The sequence below is a fragment of the Rhamphochromis sp. 'chilingali' genome, assembly GCF_963969265.1.
Source record: "Rhamphochromis sp. 'chilingali' genome assembly, chromosome: 21".
NCBI classification, from domain to species: domain Eukaryota; kingdom Metazoa; phylum Chordata; class Actinopteri; order Cichliformes; family Cichlidae; genus Rhamphochromis; species Rhamphochromis sp. 'chilingali'.
Window position 1 is genome coordinate 22,419,232 of NC_137949.1, and position 21,699 is coordinate 22,440,930.

The window sequence follows — 21,699 nt, forward strand, 5'->3', positions numbered from 1 at the left end:
TAAAGGTAAGCTCATTATGAGTTATTACTACCTGTGTCCAAGTCATCCCATTCACAAATGCACCTTCATGCACTTTGTCATCTGCAACTTAAGCTCTTGAGTGCATGTTTACTCACATGTATGTAATTAATTAGTTATATTGTACTTGCTGAGAAGCACAATGTAAGAATTACAGGAAGGTTTTATAAATTAATCGCAAGGTCTCTTTTAAATAATACAGCAAAGATTTCTACTCATGAAACTTTTTTATTAGACTGAGGAATGACCTGTCCTGGCAGGATTACCAGAGGCAAGGCCAAAGGCATGACGCCAGCATCAGCGCTCACTATTCAGCTATGACGTAAAACTGATTAACAGGTCTGGACATACACTGGGTAGCTTTAATGTCATGATTTGTCACTTAAACTAGTAAATAATACCATCTTGGTACAAAAAGAAGCTCAAATTAGTTTGTAGTTGAAGGCATGAACTTTAACCCTGCAGGCTGTGAAGGAAAAGATGACCACTCTCACACTAGCATGGTTTACACACTACAATCTACACTGTTATTCAAGCAGAATTAAATTTATAGCTAGTGACACCAGATTGATCATATAAAGAATTTAAAGGAAAAATATAAAGTATTGTCTTATGCAGCGGGAAACTAGTGATCAATACAGCTGAGTACTCTGAGCTACCAGCTGTCTGTTGTAGTGTGCTGTTTGCATGCTGTTTTAATGCTTTTTGTTGATGTCTGCTAATCCTTTTAGTCCACACTGACCTGGAAAGAGATCCAAATTTGACACTGAGCATTCTAACAATGTCTTCCTACATTACCTTTAACCAGTCCAATAGCATTTAATCCTTGGACAATGCACGCAGTAAGATTAGTGGATGGAACAAACAGCAAACAAATACTTACTACTTATCTATTTATCTCTGCTTTTAAATCTTAATCCTCCAGCCAAAAGCCCCAAATTACTTTCAAATGCATCATACACAAACATTAACAAACAATAACTATTATTCTTATTAAAAATATAATTTTATTTAAATATTTACAGAACCATCAGTGCTAAAACCTCAGCTTGGGTGTAAAACCTCTTATAAGTGAAGCGAATAGCAAACCACCCCTAGTGTTTGTGTATGAATTTGTTGCTTTGTTAGCTGTCACCACTGTATCATCTAGAAACAATTTTATTTTATATATATATATATTTATATATATTTCAGGTGATCAGAATCAAATATTTAATTTAATGTATCTTTAAATAAGAAATGTATACTTAGTGAGGTTACTGCCAGCTCTGTGTTCAGGGGTCTGTGTCAGAGTTTCTTCCTCTTCAGCAGCTGCAGTCTCTGCAGTCTGACTGAGGGAGGTTTTTGTACAGCTACAAATCACTGTGTGAACACATCAGCACTGTTTATTACATGGATACTCTTACAGTAGTAAACTGCTGCATCTTCAGCCTGAACTCCACTGATGGTCATAGAGAAGTCAGAGCTGCTTCCACTGCCACTAAATCGAGTTGGTGTTTCTGAATGTCTTATGCTCACATGTCGAATTAGGAGCTTTGTGGTCTGTCCAGATTTCTGTTGATACCAGTACATACACAGACCATCACGACAGCTAGCAACAGCTTGGCTGGTCCTACAGGTCAGAGTGACAGTGGATCCAGGAGTAGATGTCAGTACTGGAGGTTGAGTCACAGTCACCTGACCGCTGCATCCTGCAGACAGAAACAAATCATTCATTTATCAGCAGAAATCAATGAGAGAAAAAGCAGCACATCATGTTTGAAATGTTGCTGAGTGAATGAACCTGTAAAACAGCAGCAGGTCAGCGTCCAGATGAGGATGGTGATGAGAGTCATGGTGGTTGTGCTTTCTGCTGTGTTGACTGACAGATGTGAGTCCTGCAGTGTTGAAGTCACAGGACTATAAACCTTCTCAGTTCTCTGGAGGATCAGCTGATGATGCAAAGCCTCCTCTCTATGGAAATGATTTCTCTGCTCTCAACACACTGAAGGCAACGTGAAACAACTGAAGAAAATATTTACATTGGGATTGCAACTAAGGTTCCATAGCTGCAATTGATACGTTTTATTTTGAGTGTGATTAGTATGAAATCTAAAGTATAGAAAATTGTGATTTTTTTTTTACTTTACTTTAAATTTGCTTTGTTAGTAGTCAGTATTGAGAAGCATTTTGTTAGATGCTCTGTTACAAAGACAGTAATTGTTTCTATTTCCAGTTTGTAGATTGTCAAGATATTATCTTTATTTGTAGGAAAATTATTTTGTTCTTTTTAAAGCATTTTAGATTAAAACTAGCATAAATGTAGCCGTTTAGATTAAGTATTGGGGTAGCAGACATTTTCTAAGTGCTTAGATACTTGTTCTGAGTGCAGGCGGTTTTTGTGTGGCCACTTAGTGAGTTTGTATCACTGTGGTACACTTTTGGCAGAGGAACCAAACTCATCGTTAACTGTAAGTACCAAAAACTTTTACTTTGCAAAACATGTAGTATTAATAATACTACATATACTAATAATAATACTAATTAATGAACTTTAGATTTTTGTATGTTGCTAATAATTAAGGTTAAATTGAAAAAATGCTGATGTCACAAAATGAGAAAAAAACGTATTCTTTCCAAGCTGCAGTTAAATTCATTGAATCAATGAACAATTATCTATTTTCATCATACTTTATATTTTTTAAAAATATTTAGAAAAGTCAAAATAAACTAATAAATTAAAAATGTAACACTGCAGAAGAGCAGCTGTAATATTTTAGCTCATTATTTCAATATCTGCTTATTTTTAGATTTAAAATGTGATCCGTAGTTTTGCCAAATTAAAAAAGTGATTTTTTTAGAGTAACTGCAGATCATCTTGGTGTTCATGGCTCATTAACTTTAAATGTAGTTTTAAAGGAAGTGAAAGAAACAGATGACAAAGATTTGACTGTTCACATGAGTGTTTCAGCTTGGTTCATTTATATGTAGGAACATTATCACAGAGATGAGTTATTCACTTTGAAGTATTATTCAATAGATATAGGAATAGATTACCATATAACTGCCTTTCAAAGTTTCTTCACCTTTTTGACTCTCTCCTCTCTCTGCGCTGTCTCCTCCAGTGGGTGTGTTGAGGCCCACCCTGACTGTCCTCCCTCCTTCTAAAGAGGAGGAGAAGAAAAGCAGTGCCACTCTGGTGTGTCTGGCCACTGGAGGGTTCCCCTCAGGTTGGAAGCTGGGCTGGAAGGTGGGGGGCTGTAGCCCATCTTCAGGGCTGTCAAACAGCCTGGAGGTCTTGGGGACAGATGGTCGTTACAGCTGGAGCAGCACCCTGAGCCTCTCTGCAGACCAGTGGAGGAAGGCGGGCTCAGTTAGCTGTGAGGCCAGTCTGAGTGGACAGAGCCCCGTCACTCAAACCCTGGACCCTGACCACTGCTCAGAGTAGAGCTTCAGCAACACTTCCTGTCTACAAATGATGTTTTCGAATCTACAGATCTCTGTTCCAGTGTGTCTGTAAAACTATGTTTGATCTTTCGAGAAATGTTCATATTCATGTTCTGCTTCTTGCCCACTATAATAAGCAGTGTTGGTCAAGTTACTTGAAAAAAGTAATCAGTAACTAATTACTGATTACCTCCCCAAAAAAGTAATCCCGTTACTTTACTGATTACTTATTTTCAAAAGTAATTAATTACTTAGTTACTTTTTAAAAACACGATTTACAACCTGAAGAGGTGATAAAGCGATAGATCTTTCAGCCCAATTCTACTTTTTCTGCATAATCCATCATACAAAATGTAATCAAATGGAAAAGTCTCTTTTTAAAACTTGTTTTATCAGTTTTAATCTTTTAACTTTATGCATCAAGCAAAAATTTAATTATATGCAACATTCTCTGACTGGAAGAAATTTGTTTTAAACCTATTTAAACCTATTTTCTGCACATTCCAGCACATAAAATAAAATATTTTTTTGTGTTTACACTCAGTCTTTCAAATAGATGCAAGTAAAACACAGCAGAAAATAAATAAAGTCAAATACTCAGCGGTCATTTTGCTCTATTTTCACCTGTAAAGCAGGACTGCGGTAGGCGGAGGTTTACCCTGGTGCAGGTGTGCCGCAGCGGTCAGTGGAAGAATCCGCGAGTTTCTCTGAGTTTCCCATTACGTGCTTGCTTGGAAGTTTAGGGGGTTTTTTCGCTGTAAAAAGAAGTTTTCTTCCCACGCACAACGGACACGAATGTTTTTGTCACTTTTTATGGAATCAAACTCAAAGTAAGGTCAGTACTTCCACGCTTTAAACGCTGCATGCTCATACTCTCTCCTGCATTCCATATATGATCCATTGTTGATCTGCACACAGCTGTTGTCACGAACGTCGCACTTGCTTACTCACTGTCATGAGACATTCTCGCAAAAAATCACGGTTGCAGTAACGCAGCGTTCCTACGGGAAAGTAACGGTAATCTAATTACGGTTTTTGCAATAGTAATCCCTTACTTTACTTGCTACTTGAAAAAAGTAATCGGATTATAGTAACGCGTTACTTGTAACGCGTTACTGCCCATCTCTGATAATAAAGAATGTAACTTACAGCATGAAATAAAAGTACAATAAAACACTGTGTTTGTATTTAGTTAGTTTTGCAATAGAGCTTTTATGTTTAATTATTAAACCTTATGCTGCATTGTGAATCTCATACTTTTGCGCAACAGAGTTAAAGATAAAGATTAACATGTTCATTATATTATACTTACAATAGCGGTAGGGGAAAATTATGGGGATGTAATATTTTTTTCTATCAATGCATCCATCGCAGCAGCCATGTTTTAGAAAAGATAAATGGTAAATGGTAAATGGCCTGTATTTGTATAGCGCTTTTCTAGTCCCTAAGGACCCCAAAGCGCTTTACACAACCTGTCATCCACCCATTCACACACACATTCACACACTGGTGATGGCAAGCTACAATGTAGCCACAGCCACCCTGGGGCGCACTGACAGAGGCGAGGCTGCCGGACACTGGCGCCACCGGGCCCTCTGACCACCACCAGTAGGCAACGGGTGAAGTGTCTTGCCCAAGGACACAACGACCGAGACTGTCCAAGCCGGGGCTTGATTAAATGATATACATTTTTATGTTAAAACTTCTTATTATAAACTTTTATTTTGTGTATGTGTTTGATGACTCTATTGTTGTGTTCAGTGGACCGGTTATTCTCATCACAGTCTCTTCACTGCACTCTGCACCTGCAGCCTTCACTCAGACTGAAGGAGGTTTTTGTGCAGCTCTAAATCACTGTGCGCATACTCCACCAGTATGCACACCCATACAGTAATAATCTCCAGCATCTTCAGCCTGAAACCCACTGATGGTTAAAGTGTACTGAGAACCAGATCTACTGCCACTGAATCGAGACGGAGTTCCTGAGGAGCGAGTTGATGCTTGATATATAAGAAGTTTGGGAGGCTGTCCAGGTTTCTGAAGGTACCAACTGAGATCAGCACCAATATCTGAACTTCCTGTGGCGCTGATGGTCACAGTCCCACCAAGACTGACAGGTTTGGATTTATCAGCCTGAGTAAGAAATTTATTGGCCAAGGAATCTGAAATGATAAACAAAATTAAATCTGATTTAAAAAAAACCTTGATAATCACCAGCGAAGATTACGATAAAACTAAAACATTTAAATGAAAAAGTTAATAAATGTTTAGAAATTCTCACCTTGCATTAGAAAACCCAACACGAGAGTCAGAGTTGCTATCAACATCATCTTGATGCAGTTTTCAGTGTGAGTGCATGAAAACAGTTCAGACTCTCATTGAAAGGAGAACTTAAACTCCAAAGATCAGTGATGCATAAAATCATGCAAAATGCATTTGGGCACATCTGTCCCTGTGAAACTGAGAGAGGGGGGTGTAAGATAACTCCGCATATCCCTGTGGACTGAATATGCAGAAATGTGACTTCCCACTTCCATGCCTGTGGCTTTCTTATCTTTGCAAGATTACCCAAGGAAGCCAAGGAAGGTCTTTTCAACCATAGATAGTCGCAGACTGCCCTCTGCTGACAATCCAAATTCACAACAACTCTTGGTAAATGTCCATGATCATGTGTATCAGTTAATCTTGGTGCTTCATCCGTGACGTTAGAAACACTGCAGAGACCAAGATTGTATCGCAACAACAGTGTTCCAAGCTTTAAATGTTCATGTATGAGTTTTCAGTGGCTCCTAGATTACCATTAGTCATTAATATCATGTCAAAATCCCAGTATTACATCTCATTCTATAAACCAAATTTAATGAGTCAAGAAACTGGTTGGTAAAACTTTTCTGCAAAACTCTGAACATCTTCTCTTGCAGCCAAACACATTTTTTGTAGTTTTCCCATTGTGATGTATAATGATAACCACTGAAGGCAGAATTTCAACACAGCTTATCAATCATTATTGATAACCATTATTTCTTGAACAAACATCTCTAAAATTGTTGCATTTTGTTGCTACTGATGTGATGAAACTAATGTGAGTGAGTTCAGAGTAAAGGCAAATCTGAGCTGAAGGTGGATCCAGAAATAGATGGAAACCATTTGAAAGAAATGATGAAGATGAAGACGGAGACAAAGATCAGGAACAGCAATTTCAAATGAAATTTTTGTAACCATGTTGGACTATATTTTTGCACATGCAATGAAAACCCATATGAACAGAATTCAAAAAAGCACTGGCCATTTTATTAAGTACACTGGATGCCACAGCATAACACAAATCTCTCAAGACACAATGATGGCAGCTACTCACTGTATTTAGGCACGTAGTCATGTTCAAGATGATCTGCTGAACTTCAAACTGAGCAGCAGTTAAATCAGGTGATTTAAGTGACTTTGAATTTGACACAGTTGTTTGTGCCAGCTGTTTGTTCTGTTTCCCACAAAGAAATTTCTAGGGTTTACAGACAATCATCTTATGATCTGAAAAAGAGAAAATGCCCAAGGAAGGCAGTATCAATGTGTTTGTTTTCTTTATTTGCATGTTTTTTTGGGAGTTTTTTGATACCAGAGTTCAAAGGAGAATAGGATAGGAAAGCAACAATAATTCAAATAATCATTCATTACAACTAAGTAATGCGGAAGCGAACCTTCAAACCTTGAACCAGATAGACTGCAGCAGTGGAAGGCCACACAGGATGCATCTCCTGTCAGGTAAGAACAGGTAACAAACTATAATTCACCAAAACTAAACAAAATAGGATTGGAAAATGTTTGCTGGTATAATAAGTCTCGATTTCTCCTGTGATATTCGGATAGTTTGGTCAGAATTTGACATACACACATGAAAGCACAGTTCCACACTGGCTTGTATCAACAGTTCAACCAGTGCCAGTGATGTACAATAATGATACGAGTGATATTTTCTTGGCATATGTTGGTCCCCACATCTTTATTATTTTTGTAGAACTGAAACAAGCAGAGTTCGGAAAGACCTGTGTTACAATTTGTGAAAACTGTTCTTTTATTTACATTTTGTGAAGTATTTGAAATGGTGTGTAATGAATCTGTTATTATTTTTGGCTGGTTATTTGTATTATCTAATGACTGTTTTACAGTTTCTCACTTAAAGCAGTTCTCAAAAGTGTAATGCAGATTTTTAAGCTCCTCATTCAAATTTCCTCTTCAGTCACATCCCAAAGTTGCTCTACTCGACTGAGATGTGATGACTGAAGGTATCATGAAGTACTGTGTGCCAGGCAGTGGACCCAAATGCAGGACTCGCCCGACAGACTTTATTAGCTGGCAAATGGCAGACTTAATAAAGAGCTAGGTCTTCTGCTGCTGTAGCCCATCTGTGCCATGTGCGTTCATAGGTCTTCTTTTGCATACCTTGTTTGTAACAAATGCCTATTTGAGGTGCTGTTGCCTTCCTATCAGGTCAAGGTACTCATTCTCCAATGACCATGAGATGAACAAGGTATTTTCACCCGTTACCGCTCACTGACACTTTCTGTTTTTCAGACCATTCTCTGTATTGGATTAACGAGCAGTTTAGAAAGATCTGAGTTATATGTCCTGAACAATATTTGTTTTGTACTTTGGTTGTTTGCTGTAAGGTTTTGTCTACTCAGATTGCTGTGACTCACCTTGTAAACACACAGAAATCCATGGGTGAGGTGGTTTTTGTTACACAAATGTAAAGCTGCGAGGCTGCAGGCAGTGGCTACTTCCACTGTTACAATAATTATTTTCTTTTATAAAAAACACGACTGGTTTTTATTATATAAAAGTTTCAAACGCTTTTTAAAAGTTTTCTTTCACTTCAACAGCTTATTGCAGGTTTTTAATATATCTTGGTTGCCAACATTGAAATCACAAGATTTCAATGTTGCATAAACACCCTTTTTCCTAAGAATCAAGACCTGCCTAGACAAGTACACTCTACATACAACTTTTATTGTCATAAGCTACTGGAATCAAGAGTCAACACTGAGATATTAAAGTTGTTCTCAATCACTTTGGTGTAATTCTCACATCAGGAGCATCACTCTTACTGTTCTTAATGCAGTTTTAAAAACCGTTAAGGCATTTTAACTGACTCATCCTTGCAAAAGGCTAGTACATCACTTCATCTCTGTGATTACTGAATAAAAACCTTGAAATGACACAATTATGCAACTATATGCATCAGAAAACACACAAAAAAAATATACAAACTGAGAACATAGCACCAATTACTGTGTAGTCCAGTAAAGTCATGCTAGCAAGATTCAGCAACCACTTTATTAGGTACAACAGAGTACTTCGAGCTGAGAGGGAAACAGTGACCACTTGTTATAAACAAGGTATGCAAAAGAGCATCTCTGAACTAAAAACACATCAGACCTTGATGCAGATGGGCTACAGCGTCAGATGACCACACTGGGTGTCACTCCTCTCAGCTAAGAACTTTAAACTGAGGCTACATTTTTCACAGAAATTGCGCAGTAGGAGACTGGGCGGGGGGCTGTATTCAAATGACCTCCCCAATCACCAGATCTCAGTCCAGAAGAGCACCTTTGCCACGTGGTCAAAGTTTGAATGAAAACGTGAGCGCAACTGTGTGATGTTATCATGCCAATATGAAGAAAAATCTCTAAGGAATGTTTCCAGCACCTTTTTGAATCTAATTCACAAAGAATTAAGGCAATGCTGAAGGCAAAAAGCGGTCCAGCCCAGCATTACCAAGATGTACCTAATAAATTGTTTGAAGAGTGCACATCTATGTAATATATGCTTATGTGTAATTAACATTCCTTTAATGTGCACTGGTGACACAAGAGTATGTGTTTCTTTTTGTTTCAATAAAACCTCTTCTGAGAAAATGTGTTTGTATTTGCTTTCAGTTGAAGGGCAACTTCACTGCTACCACTGACAGTGACTGGCCTTACTCTTTCTTACATTGCAAGAACTTTTTATACATGTATACAGCTTTTTAGTATATTCTGGTTAGAAACAGAGAGACGTTTTCTGATAGAAATGTAAACACCTCATGCAGATTTCCCAGGTTTTTCTTAAAAATTCTTACCTGCCTGGACAAGTGTACTGTCCAAACAACAGTTAAAGTCATAGGCCGCTACGATCGAGAATTAGTACGTTTATTAGCAGTGTTGGGGAGTAACGGAATACATGTATCGCCGTTACGTATTTAAAATACAAAATATGAGTAACTGTACTCCGTTACAGTTACCGTTTAAAAAGGTGGTATTTAGAATACAGTTACTTTGTTGAAATAAATGGATTACACAGCGGTATTTTTCCTGTTTCATGTTGTGGCGGGTCAGGACTGTTTGGGTTTTGTTTGACAGCTGTGATGTTCTGTTGTTCCAGGAGGCAGCGTTACGGTTACCATGGTTACAGGGTGACGCTTGCCCTCTCTGCAACTGTGTGTTTCCTGGGTGAGAGAGGCCTTTTTGTGGTTGTTGTTGTTGTTGTTGTTGTTGTTGTTGTGCTAAGCTAATAGGCAGAATGCTACAGGCATAGCCCTAAAGAATGTGGGCAGTGTAGTCCGTGCTGCAGGGAGAATGGACTGCCATACCCGTTATGTGTCTGTGAGAAAAAGGAGAGTGGAAAAGTAGAGCTGTCATTGAGCAGAAACGGGAGCTGGAACCATGTAAATATAATAATAACCACTGCAGCCAAAAAGAGTGCCTGACGAGCCCAGTTGTAAGTAAGCTATTAAGACTCGACTGTACACCGTGTTTGTGTTTTCCTCCGAAACAATAAGTTCCGTTGGAGCAGCCTTTCAACGCCTCTCTCTGTCTCTCGCTAGCAAAGTTGACCCAGACAACAAGGTAAAGCTAGTTTTCAGCTATGAGCCGGACACAAACCTGACATATTAGCCAGAGGTCCCTTTACTACGGTTCGGAGCCGCGGACCTTCAGTAATAGTAATAAATCACACAGCAATAGTACAGTCATGTAGTTGTAAAAAGCATGATAATATATTAAGTAATCTAAAGTATTCAGAATACGTTTCTCTCATTGAGTAACGTAACGGAATACGTTACAAAATACATTTTGGGGCATGTATTTTGTAATCTGTAGTGGAATACATTTTAAAAGTAACCTTCCCAACACTGTTTATTAGTGTGCATGGATACACACTGATAAAACTTAGTAAACAGTCAAGCCTTGTAAGTCAAATATTAAATTCATCCGGTGTAACTGCAGAAGTGGATGTGTGGGGAAATTAAAGCATTTTAAGGATGATAGCGGCTCAACAGACTTCTTTTTTTTATTAGTAAAATTAACATTTAAACAAAATGCACCATATATTACACATTCAGAGAATAAACATTCCTTACATATTAGCAACTTTCATACATAGGAAAAAGAAAATATAAAGATGGGGTCACATAATTTAACAGATTATTAACTCACTAACGGCCCAACAGACTAGCAATGTTTCCTGGACCTCCAAATGACTGAGCTTCTTCAAACGTGGGCAGCACAAACCGTTTATTTCATCAACTGTAGCGGCCAGCTTTTGTCAGTCGAGCTTTGTGATTGGTCAGACACATCCAGGCTCCTCCCCTCTGCCACCACAGCCCGGTGGAGTCATCGGACACCCTCACAGCGGCAAGTTTTTGGGCAAGTTATCAAGCAAAGGTTAGTAAGTAAACCGCCCGTTTTCTTGTAAACTCCTCGAATTTGGGGTCATGTAACATTTGTTTTGTCTTCTGTACGGTTTTGTTTCGGTCGCAGGCTCGGGAAGGCCCGAAAATGAGTCACTTTAAGGAGCGCTTCGTGACTCTGCTCCATGAGAAGAACTTTGTGACTGATCAGTTGGCAACACTGGAGCAAAAAACGGGAGTGAAGAGAGAGTATATCGCCTTGGGTATGTTAACAGCTCACGAGAATAAACGAACAGCTAGCTACACAAATGTACTTTAAAACACTGGAGGTGTTTATTAACTTTTGCTTAGGAGTTACCCCTCTCCTCCAATACTTGGCACAATATTCGTGTTAAACAAGTATGCCAACGTTAGCTTTTTAGCTGGTAAGCTGTCACTCAAACGGAAACTGGCACACAGTTGTGGTTGCAGTGTTCGTGAGTAGTAGATGTTTCATATCCTCCCTCTCTCTGTTAGCTTGCTCATTTTATTTCTCTCTCATGCAAGAATACCAAAGTTCATCCAGCTCAGGCCCTAATGCTTCACTACTGCGTTTGACCTGGTTTAAAAGTACAAACACACACACACCTATATGTACACACACAAATCTATTTCGAAGCGTTGCTGCTGAATGAACTGCTTCTAATATTTGAGATCCACCACCAGCTGATCTCAGGGGTATTTTTATCATGTCCTGAAATATCCAGGGTCAGAAATGGAGGGAGATTCTAGGGTGACTGGTTATACAGCTGCAAACAGATCCACTCCTTTATTGCAAACAGCGCCCCATACTCCTTAGCAGTTTTGTTTTGACGCTACTTTGTAGTCAGTTTGCACAGTTAAAGTCAATAAATGTCAGACACCTCAGGCAAGGTTGTGCTTAGGATGCCACTCAGCTACAGGAAACACCAGGGTGACCTACATTCAAACTCACTGTCTTTACTCTCAATTGATCAAAAACGGTTGTCTGTTCATGGCAGAACAATGGCATGCCTTCAGGATAACCAATTTCAAGGTCGCAAAGGATGAGAATCTTTAGTACTGTATGTGAAGTGCGTTGTTTGAATACTACATACTAAAACCTGAATACAGGCAAAGATAAGAAGTTCTAACAAACAGTACTCCAACATAAGTAAAAATACAAAGATGACTTTAAAAAAGTACATTTGGTGACTAATGTTGATAATTGAAGGTTTAAAAATCTCTATCACCAATATTTCATCAGCAGATTTATTTTTATGTAACAAATACTACATATTTTGGGAAGGATCCTTCAAAAGAACTATGGCTTTTATATATGTGTATACACAAAACAAAACATGTCATACTTTTTCATTAATGTAAAAAAAAAAAAAAAATTAGACGCAACATTTCACATCTATACACACGTGTAGCATAGAAAAGCCAAACGTTGCAATCAAATGAGATATTAAGCACAAGCTTTTTTTGTAGACTTTTTTGGGTTTTACTGGAAGTGGTTAAGCATTAAACACATGGCAGTAAGCCTTAGTAAGAACCATGTTGGGCATGCCTGCTGTTGTTGTATGGGCTTATATTTTCATATATATATATATATATATATATATATATTATATATATATATATATATATATATAATATATATATATGTGTGTGTGTGTGTGTGTGTGTGCGCAAAAAGCCAGTAGTATAAGTAAGGCGATTTTGTACTCAACTTGATGTTGAACACCGTCTATCTCAAGTACTTCAGAATGATTCCAGTTACACAGTTGCTCTCAAAAGATTGATAAAACAACCGCTTGCACAGACAGTTGCTGTCAGTCAGTCTTTCTGTTTTAGATCTACATGCAAGTACATCCATGTTTTGTTTTGTTTTCCCACACCCTCCAGCAGACTGAATTGCAAAACAAATACTCTGGACTGTATGTAAACACTTCTACCTGTCTCTACCCTATAATTAATTAATAGAACCGTACAGAGCAGCCAAATTATACCATGCCCTGTCCTGTTTGCAGAAATATCTGCTTAGCATCTGGCCAATTTGTAAGTGCCGTTATAATGCTTACTTGATATTACGTCCACATTTTGGGGTAAAAATGTGTTGTACACTGAAAAACACTTGAGTACAATAAATTCTTTTCTGATTGCTCACTTTAATGTACTGGACTTCACTTTGATCTGAGCTAGTTCAAGAACCAAGCTTTGCAACTGTGTGCTGTTTAGCTGAGAGACATCTCAAGTTCATGCTGACTCCTGCAACACTCTGAAGTGTGAATACTAATGTGCTGACTGGAGTAGAGATGCCTCAAGTCAGCTGTGTGCAGCCAGTTGACTGGGTGTTAGTAGTTGTGCATAAACGTCACATTTTTAAAGTCAACTTCCACCCCTCACCCACTGTACTCATAACAATGGGTCTTTGTCATCATTTGAAATTAAGTCAAACTGGATTTTTAGCTGACCTTCAAAAATTATGTAAAAAAGACTTTTGAGTCATTCATCACAAGATCACACATCTATGTAATGACTTCTGTGCACATTTTCAGTTGTTCCACAACAAAGATGTTAATGAATATAGATACACAATCATGGTCTAAGAGAAATCCATGAGTTTCTTCGTCCTATTATTTACTGCTATAATAAAAATCAAACAGTTGTGGTTTCATTATTTATCCAGTTTCTTAACTACTACATTTCAGGGTTATGAAGTAATGACTCTATGTAAGCTGTCAAAATCTAGTGGGGAAAAAAAGCATTTTCTTTATTGATGGCACATTGGTTTGAAAATTACCATATGCTGTTAGTGCTTTGTGCTGCAGCTGGTGTGTTTATTTACACTGGCCATTGTCTGTAACCTAGCCTGGGGTCTTCGCTGTCAACCGGTTCTTCCAGTTTGGTCTTCATTAGGGAGAGAGAGAGAGACAGGGCGTGAGCTGGATAGGCTGGGATCAGCACAGATATTTGTATATGAGCTGTGACAAACAAATGAGATGTAAAGAGCAGGCAATGGTTACAACAGGATCATATGCTTTTAGTGCTTTTGATAATATATGACCTTTTATATTAGCTGAATTTAAATGAACAGTTGAGTTTTGCATAAATTTTAATAGTATATTGAAGTACTGACATCTACAGTACCTTGGAGATTACACAATATTTGTTTTTGTTCTGTTTTACATCAACTCGCAACGGAGTCACCTTAGTTACATTTTATACTGACTCTCTGTGTGTTAATCAACTCTGCATTGCTGGAAACTCCACCTGCCTCTGAAAGCTACCACCCGTTCATCCCCGCAGAGATCCGTAGCAGGGATATAGTATTATTAATGTATTTAGTAAGCAGTAACTGGGCTACAAGCAGTGTCCCAATATTCCTCGTTTGTTTTCTTGACAATTTTGTGGTAGCAAATATTTTTATGATTAAAAATATTGCAAGTGCACATATAAATATGTTACAGGGATGAGAGGTGACCCCACTTGGCTTGTTTTTTCAGGTTTACATGAATAGAGTTCCTACGAAATTTTGATAAGATGTTATTTAAAACTCAGTGTTAAAAAAGCTGAAGAAATATTATTGGGAAAATCTTGAGTATGTGACAGAAATTGGTAGGTAAACCTTTGCATGCTAAACTGTAGTGTGTATCTGCTGTTTGTTAATTGAATTCAAAGTTACCAGTTGGCAGTTCTGTAGTATTTCTGGTTTTTCAGTTACATGTTTATTATCTTTATTCATGGCTATATCATGCCTTAATGCTGTGTTCTAGACCATATTATATTATCCATATACCGTATTTACTTTTTAGCATGGCAGAGAGTAATTTCGTGCCAGTCAATAAATAAGGAACTTGAGTCATTTCCACTCAAAGTCAGTCTGTTTCCTTAGACACAAAGTATACACACTGAATTGGGAAGTCATGTTTTTAAGATAGTGATTGAATTGTAGTTTCACATACTACACACTATCATAAACATATTATTTTAAGTTGCATAAAACCTGTGGTGTTGTGGAGTCTATCATGCCTGAGGTGTGTAGGCTTGAAGTTTATACTTTCATGTGGCTTAATGAGCTTTGAAATGTATTTTAAAAAAATCCACTCTTGTTTTGGCTGCATTAATATCAGTGTTTGGTGTGTGTTCAGTGCTCCTCCTGATCCTGGTACTGTTTTCCTCATATCCTGCTGTGAGACACACAGTAATGTAGCTTGACATTAGAAGTGTTTGTAAAGTAACTGGATAACCTCACACTCCCCTCCCTGTCGCGCCGTCTGCTCTCAGCTCACTGCCGCCTCTCGTGTTTCTCTCTCTGCAGGATTCCTGAGTTTTGTTGCGATATATCTTCTGTTTGGATATGGAGCCTCACTACTCTGCAACCTGATTGGATTTGTCTATCCAGCATATTTCTCGTATGTATGACATCTGTTCAAAAAAATGTCCACTCTAATATATGAACACTTCTTTTAGAATCCAAAGTTCAATGTCAGCCCAACCCAAGACTGCTATTACTAATACTAATTATGGCTTTTTCAAGGTAGTCAGTCTGATAATACCAGTTTATATCTGTGTTACTGATGTGTTTTAGTGGCATGCTGCATTGTTAATCATTAAATATCCTTGATAAGACTAGTGCTTTACCTGCCGTTACATGAAAAAAAGAACATGACAAAAGTCTATTTTGCCTCTTGTATTTAACAGACTTTTAGAGATTGCTGACCATTTCCTATTCTTTCAGTGTTATTATGAAAAGTGTTACACCCCAGCCCAGGGAAAACTGGCGTGCAACATAAGAAAAAGAAAAATAAGGAGAAATGCCCCCACACTCCCTGCTCTCAAGGAAAAATGGCTTCTCACGCCTACTAAGCTGCTGCAGTGAGAAAAAGTATCGACAACTATTTACATCTATATACGACAACTATTTACAACACGGGGGAGATCGCGACCTTGACAAACTGAAACACAGGGCTTAAATTTTTATTTAGAAAAGCATTTGATTAATTTCTTCTTATGCTGTTTTTATAGTTTTATTGTTTTACATTGTTTTATTTACTGTTATATTGTTTTTATATTCCCATTTTCTGTGTCGTAAAGCACTTTGTGATTTTTATCTGTGAAAAGCGCTATATAAATAAATTTTACTTACTTACTTTTTACTTAAATACATAGAGGGAGCAATCAGGGAATGGACAACAGGAGGGAAACACAGCTGGGGCAAATCAGAACTGACGAGACAAGGAAGCGTTAACTGAACACACTGAGATAAGACAGACCTTCAAAGTAAAACAGGAAACACATAACAGTCACGCCTACAACAAAACACTGACAACATCGAATCGTAACATTTCCCCCCACCCAAAAATCAAACATTTAAACCCCAAATGAAATGTTTGATTCATGACCAGCGCATAAGGCACCGGTTGCTGTTCTGCAGGCGACGCTGATGGCTGGGTTAGATTAAATCAGTGTAAACATGCATTGCTTGCATGCTTGTGTCTATGTTGAAGCATGTATGGGGCATTGTAATTTCTTTACTTCTTACTGGCTGTAAAATTAGGTTTTTCTATCTGATTTTCTTTCCTACAGGATTGTTTCTTTGTGTAACTGAAGCTCAATAAGACAATAATGCGGGAAAAGAAAAAGCTTTACTAAAAAAGGCTACATTGGAAAATAGGTTTGTCTAACTTTGCTAAAGAATTTATTTTTACATAGAAGAATTTTGGTGTGGGATGATACGGTGGGCAGTAACTCATTCAGTGTACATATTGGCATAAATTCTGATATTCATACTGTTGACCAACTTTCAGCTCACCAAATCACATCATGCATGTCCCCATGAGACCACCTGTACTACAGCCACAAATGTTTGTAGAAACTAACAGAGCTGCATGTAAGAACGTAAATGTCTGATGGAGTTCACTCACATGTGCTGTACCAATGTACCTGCACATGTGATGTGACAATAAAAGTGATTTGATTTGATTTGATTTGATTTGAGTTAAACAGTCTTTATCAGCTCTCTAATACAAAGTGATGTGCAGTGATTTGCACTGATGGGAGAGAAGCACAGATAATAGTTGAATTTGTGGTTTTCAAGTGGTCATCGTATGTACCTTCTGCTTCTGGCAGCATTCTGGACTAAATGAAGCTGCTTCCAGTAGTGAATTCATCTCCAGCTCTGTGTTTGGGAAAGGGCAACTTGAGACAGTGTCTCTAAATGTTTTGGGGTTTTTTCCCCTATAGTTCATGTAGCTTTGCAGAATATTGACCCTCTCCTTTCGTGAATTTCTTGTTGTACAGTGCTGCTAATTGTCACATTCGCATAATATCATCTTATCAGGTTTAGAGTTTAGACTTTTAATGTTAATGTACCATGGATGTCATGACCTCATCAGTCTCTTGTTCTCCTCTCCATTCAGTATTAAGGCCATCGAGAGCAATATTAAGGAGGATGACACACAGTGGCTCACCTACTGGGTTGTTTACGGACTCTTCAGCGTTGTTGAGTTCTTCTCTGACATCTTCCTCTTCTGGTTCCCCTTTTACTATGCTGGCAAGGTAGGCTGACATTTTAATATGGTTTTTGTGGTTATATTGGACATTATCACTGTATGCAGCTGACACTGGCCCAAGTCTGCTCACACTGTCATGCCATAGATAGTCATACTGTCTTGAATTACATAAGGGCAGATGGCTTTTCTTTTACAGTAGCCAACACCACCCTCTTGTGGATATTTTGTGTAACTGCTAAATAAAGACTGCACTATGCAGAAATGCTTTTACCAAAAAAAATAATAACAATAATAATATGACATCATGGAAACAAAAAGCCACCATACTGATGAAACACTGTGGTCTTATTGTTATGACGATTTTGGCTCACCTTCATTAAAACACTATGTTTATATTGAAAACCTTAATCCCAGTATACATTTGTTGATTGAACTTCAATCAACAAATGTATAACCCTTCATTATCATTTCATTATATTATATTCATAAAATGTATAGCTCTCCCTTTTATTATAACAGAAAATTTGCTCTTTTTACAGTGTTTGTTCCTCATATGGTGTATGGCTCCAGTAACGTGGAACGGCTCCGAAATCCTGTACAAGCGCGTGATCAGACCATTTTTTCTGAAACACCAGGCCACCATGGAGAGTATGGTCAGCGATCTGAGTGCCAAGGCTAAGAACATAACTGAGACCGTCACAAAGGAGGGTGAGCCCTTCACAGTGTACATGCAAGTACAGCCACGTTTATACTCTGCATGTATCGCAGCAACACATTAATACACCAGACAAACTTGTGCATGACCACACAGTTTCACACTGTCAGAATATATCCTCATATACAGCAGTCTTATATTTTTCATGTATTTTCTATAAAATATTATTGGTTTTTTTTTTTTTCTGTTCTGTTTTGTCCTTCCCTGTATTTTTCATCAGCTGTTAACCGGGCCCTCAACCACGAAAAGGACCAGTAAGAAACATGGGAAAGCTGAGTGACAGGAAATATGTGATTTCACTATTGGATTGTCCTACTCCTCCTTCTATGACACTCTGGTGACTGGTTTCCATCCTCTCTTCACATCATGGAAGTGTCACACTTCTAAAATAAATAAAGCCGTTTTTACTTCTACATCAGTTTACTCCTGTTGGTACTGCTAAGGCAATCGGTGAAACTGTGACCTGTTTTGTGAGCTTTTCTTTTTGTTTGTTTTAGTGTGACAAAATATGTTAACATAAAAGAAAAATACAGTTTTATACCTTCAAGTACTCTGTGGGCATGTCGGCAGTGTTGTCTAACTGAGCCACTAGTGACAGAAAACCAAGGTTGAATAACAGTATAGTTATAAAAGCAGGTTACCCTAAGATGTGTTCTTTTTTTCTCTTTTTTTTTAAAATTCACAATCAAAACTGGAACACTTGGGTCATTGATGTCTTCTTGCTTTTACAAGCTTTATTTTTGTTTGTGCAAAGCAGAATTTAAAGCTTGTTATGAAGGTTCTCAGTCTTTAACTTGACTTCTATGTTTTTTGATGTCTTAATTTATCACCTTGTAATGATGAAGCAATAAAACTGGACCCCTGCGTCTGTCTTTACTATCTGTTTCTTTGAGAATCCCTTTTCCAATCACTTCACATAGTGCCAAATGGGATTTTATTTGTTCTGGATTGCAACATTCACGCAACAGTGAATTTTATTTTATTTATTTTTTTTAGCAGAGGTAGTGAATCAAGGAAATTGTGCCACTGGATCTGTACCCGGTGAGGATTTTGGTCTTTACAGCAGTATATATCTTTTTTTAATATAGAATTTTATCTGCAGTAATTTTAAAACTGGCGTATACCTACCTAAGATTTACACATGTTTACCAGTTTCTCATTTGTGTATAATAACTTATAGTGTAATTTCAGATCAGAGGTCACATAAAATGTTATTTAATGTTTTTATTTTAGGGTTTGTTGCAGGGAAAATACCACTGTCACAGTCTTTTTATTACTTGATCTTTTGACCTGTCCCCTGTAGTACATTTACCAGCTTTCAGATAGCCAAACCACCCATGCAATAATTTGTGTTTTCCTTTTTATTCACGCTTGAGGAGCTCTGAATGGGAGTTCCTTTGTGATTGTGCGCTGGATATAATTCTTTGGAAATGGTGGATGGAGCCAGTGCGGTGGCCACACTCCACCTCAGGGAGAAAGGAAGGAACCCATCTGGAAATGGCTCCTGTGAAGATGTGCCTGTTGGGTGTTTTGTTGTTGTGTAGTCCCTCAGCCGATGGGTTATTGATTTAACAGAAATGGGACCCAGACACCGGTTATTGCACTTTGTTGCTGTGTGGTTTGAGAAAAGGCTTTTTATTGAGTGTGAGGGCTGTAATGGCTTAGGACAGTGGAAGAAGAGCTAAACGGAAGGAGACAAAGCATGTGTTGTACATTCACGAATCTTTCTCAACCACCTTTGTGTTTTCGCAAAAAAATCATAAATGTGAATTATTTGTCACGTAGCTCCACTAGAAGGTTAAAGCTTTCGCTTACTGCTATACTAACTTACTCCTGTTTGCATTGCTGCATACAGGTAGAAAGTACTAATGAAAATGTGCCATAAATGTCAACATCTTCACACACTTGTAGGCAGGTCTGATTGTTTTGAAGTCTTGTTTTAGTTTTTTGGTTTGGTCTTGTCTTCTGTTTAAACCACCTCCTCCTCCTCCTCCCTGGTGTTTTCCTCATTATCTCCTCTCCCCAATCGATGCTGCTTGAAAGAACCACGCACGTATGGATCTGCTTCTCCCCGCTCTCCCAAAGCATCTGTAGTTCCCCTTCTTACCGACAGAGGGGGACAAAGACAAGACCTTGCAGATGGAGTTGGTGAGTCATACAGCGAGACCGTCACGTACAGACACCACAGCTCAAAACAAGGCTTGGTCTGACTTGGCCTTGGACCTATATTACCGTGAAGTAGATGCTTATTCACACTTAGCTGTGATGTTACCTGACACTGTCAAGCGGATATTGACATGGGTTGATGATTTATTTAGACTTACTGTTATATCGATGCGTGTTTGTCATCACGTCATTCATTTTTCCATTCTCCACGCTCTGGTTAGCTTTGTATTATACACACCAGTCTACTGCATTCATACGTTCACGGCGCTCTCCACGGTGCTGAAACACAAAGGGGTCTCTGTCCGTGGTGCTGAAACGGCATCGAACGCAGGATTTTCTTTTTCATTAAAATCTTTCTGTGTCACTTTAAATATATTTGATTCCATTACAGCTAGCTCTATAACATCACTGACTTAATATGCCAGCTTCACATACCTTTGCTCTAAGTGATACAGGACTGATTTGGATGTAATCTTTGCATAGCTTATGTTAAATGTTAGCTTATGTTAAGGATTCTTTGTGTCGATGCCAGCCAAATATTAAATGAAAACCCTGGCCTAATAAATCCAACGAGTCTGACATTTTTCATCTTGCAATTTCCATCTCAGGACTTCAGCAGTCTGCAGTTTTTCATTTATGCGGCCCCAAGTCAACGGGAAATGCCACAAGTCTGCCATAGCCCTGGGGATGTCTGAAGGCTACAATATATTTGTCTCTGGCTGAGACGTTTTGAAAGAAATGGGGCCCTTGTTGGTTTATATTTTTGACCATAAATTGCATTTCACCCATTAACTTAAATATGATTTGTTGCTTAGTGGTCACCAATGAGTCTATTGGTGACCACTCCAGCTATTAAAAATATATTATATGCATTGATCCATATGTATCTCTATGCAGTGATATATTCTTTATTCATATATTTCAGTGCAATTTCTTTCCATTTTGGGGGGCAGGTGGTTGATTACATTTAATCAGATTCCCACACATCCAGCCTTCACAGAATATTTTTAAGAGGAAGACGTTTTAAAATAACTTATTTTGCTGGCATCCAACCACTAGGAAGTGTATGAACCGAAAGAAAATCAAGTGTGGATAGAAAAGGGAGAGAGCATAGCACCTCCCACGTCCTATGTGCGAGAAAGAGAGAGGGAGAGACTGACAGAGAAAGAAATAGAGAGAGGGAGAGAGAGAGT

At 38.2% G+C, this 21,699-nt stretch overlaps 1 protein-coding gene and 3 gene segments (V, D, J or C); 2 read left to right on the forward strand and 2 right to left on the reverse strand.

The window, feature by feature from the left end:
- Positions 1-1,377: 1,377 nt before the first annotated feature.
- Positions 1,378-1,853, reverse strand: LOC308390096 (Ig kappa chain V-III region VH-like). The segment is given in 2 exons: positions 1,802-1,853; positions 1,378-1,709 (listed from the first exon to the last, which is right to left on the reverse strand).
- Positions 1,852-3,445, forward strand: LOC308390097 (immunoglobulin lambda constant 6-like). The segment is given in 2 exons: positions 1,852-1,888; positions 3,123-3,445.
- A 1,850-nt stretch (positions 3,446-5,295) lies between these two features.
- Positions 5,296-5,774, reverse strand: LOC308390098 (Ig kappa chain V region 3381-like). The segment is given in 2 exons: positions 5,726-5,774; positions 5,296-5,606 (listed from the first exon to the last, which is right to left on the reverse strand).
- Positions 5,775-11,013: 5,239 nt separating this feature from the next.
- Positions 11,014-19,204, forward strand: LOC308389453 (receptor expression-enhancing protein 5). Of its 2 annotated transcripts, none has more exons than XM_080870871.1 (6): positions 11,014-11,141; positions 11,238-11,370; positions 15,432-15,525; positions 17,533-17,671; positions 18,165-18,355; positions 18,561-19,204. In XM_080870871.1, exons 2-6 carry the CDS (start codon positions 11,256-11,258, stop codon positions 18,565-18,567), a joined length of 546 nt encoding a protein of 181 aa, XP_080726997.1. In that variant the 5' UTR covers positions 11,014-11,141; positions 11,238-11,255; the 3' UTR covers positions 18,568-19,204. The 2 variants fall into 2 exon arrangements, with proteins under 2 accessions (XP_080726997.1, XP_080726996.1); XM_080870870.1 differs by having other exon boundaries at positions 18,165-18,333.
- The last annotated feature ends 2,495 nt before the right edge of the window (positions 19,205-21,699 follow it).

Excerpts from the sequence above, each read along its gene's own strand:
- LOC308389453 (XM_080870870.1), top strand. The coding sequence starts at position 11,256 with ATGAGTCACTTTAAGGAGCGCTTCGTGACTCTGCTCCATGAGAAGAAC. Across the intron at positions 17,672-18,164 it reads CCTTTTACTATGCTGGCAAG|TGTTTGTTCCTCATATGGTG; the intron begins GTAGGCTGACAT and ends CTCTTTTTACAG. Across the intron at positions 18,334-18,560 it reads TGAGACCGTCACAAAGGAGG|CTGTTAACCGGGCCCTCAAC; the intron begins GTGAGCCCTTCA and ends ATTTTTCATCAG.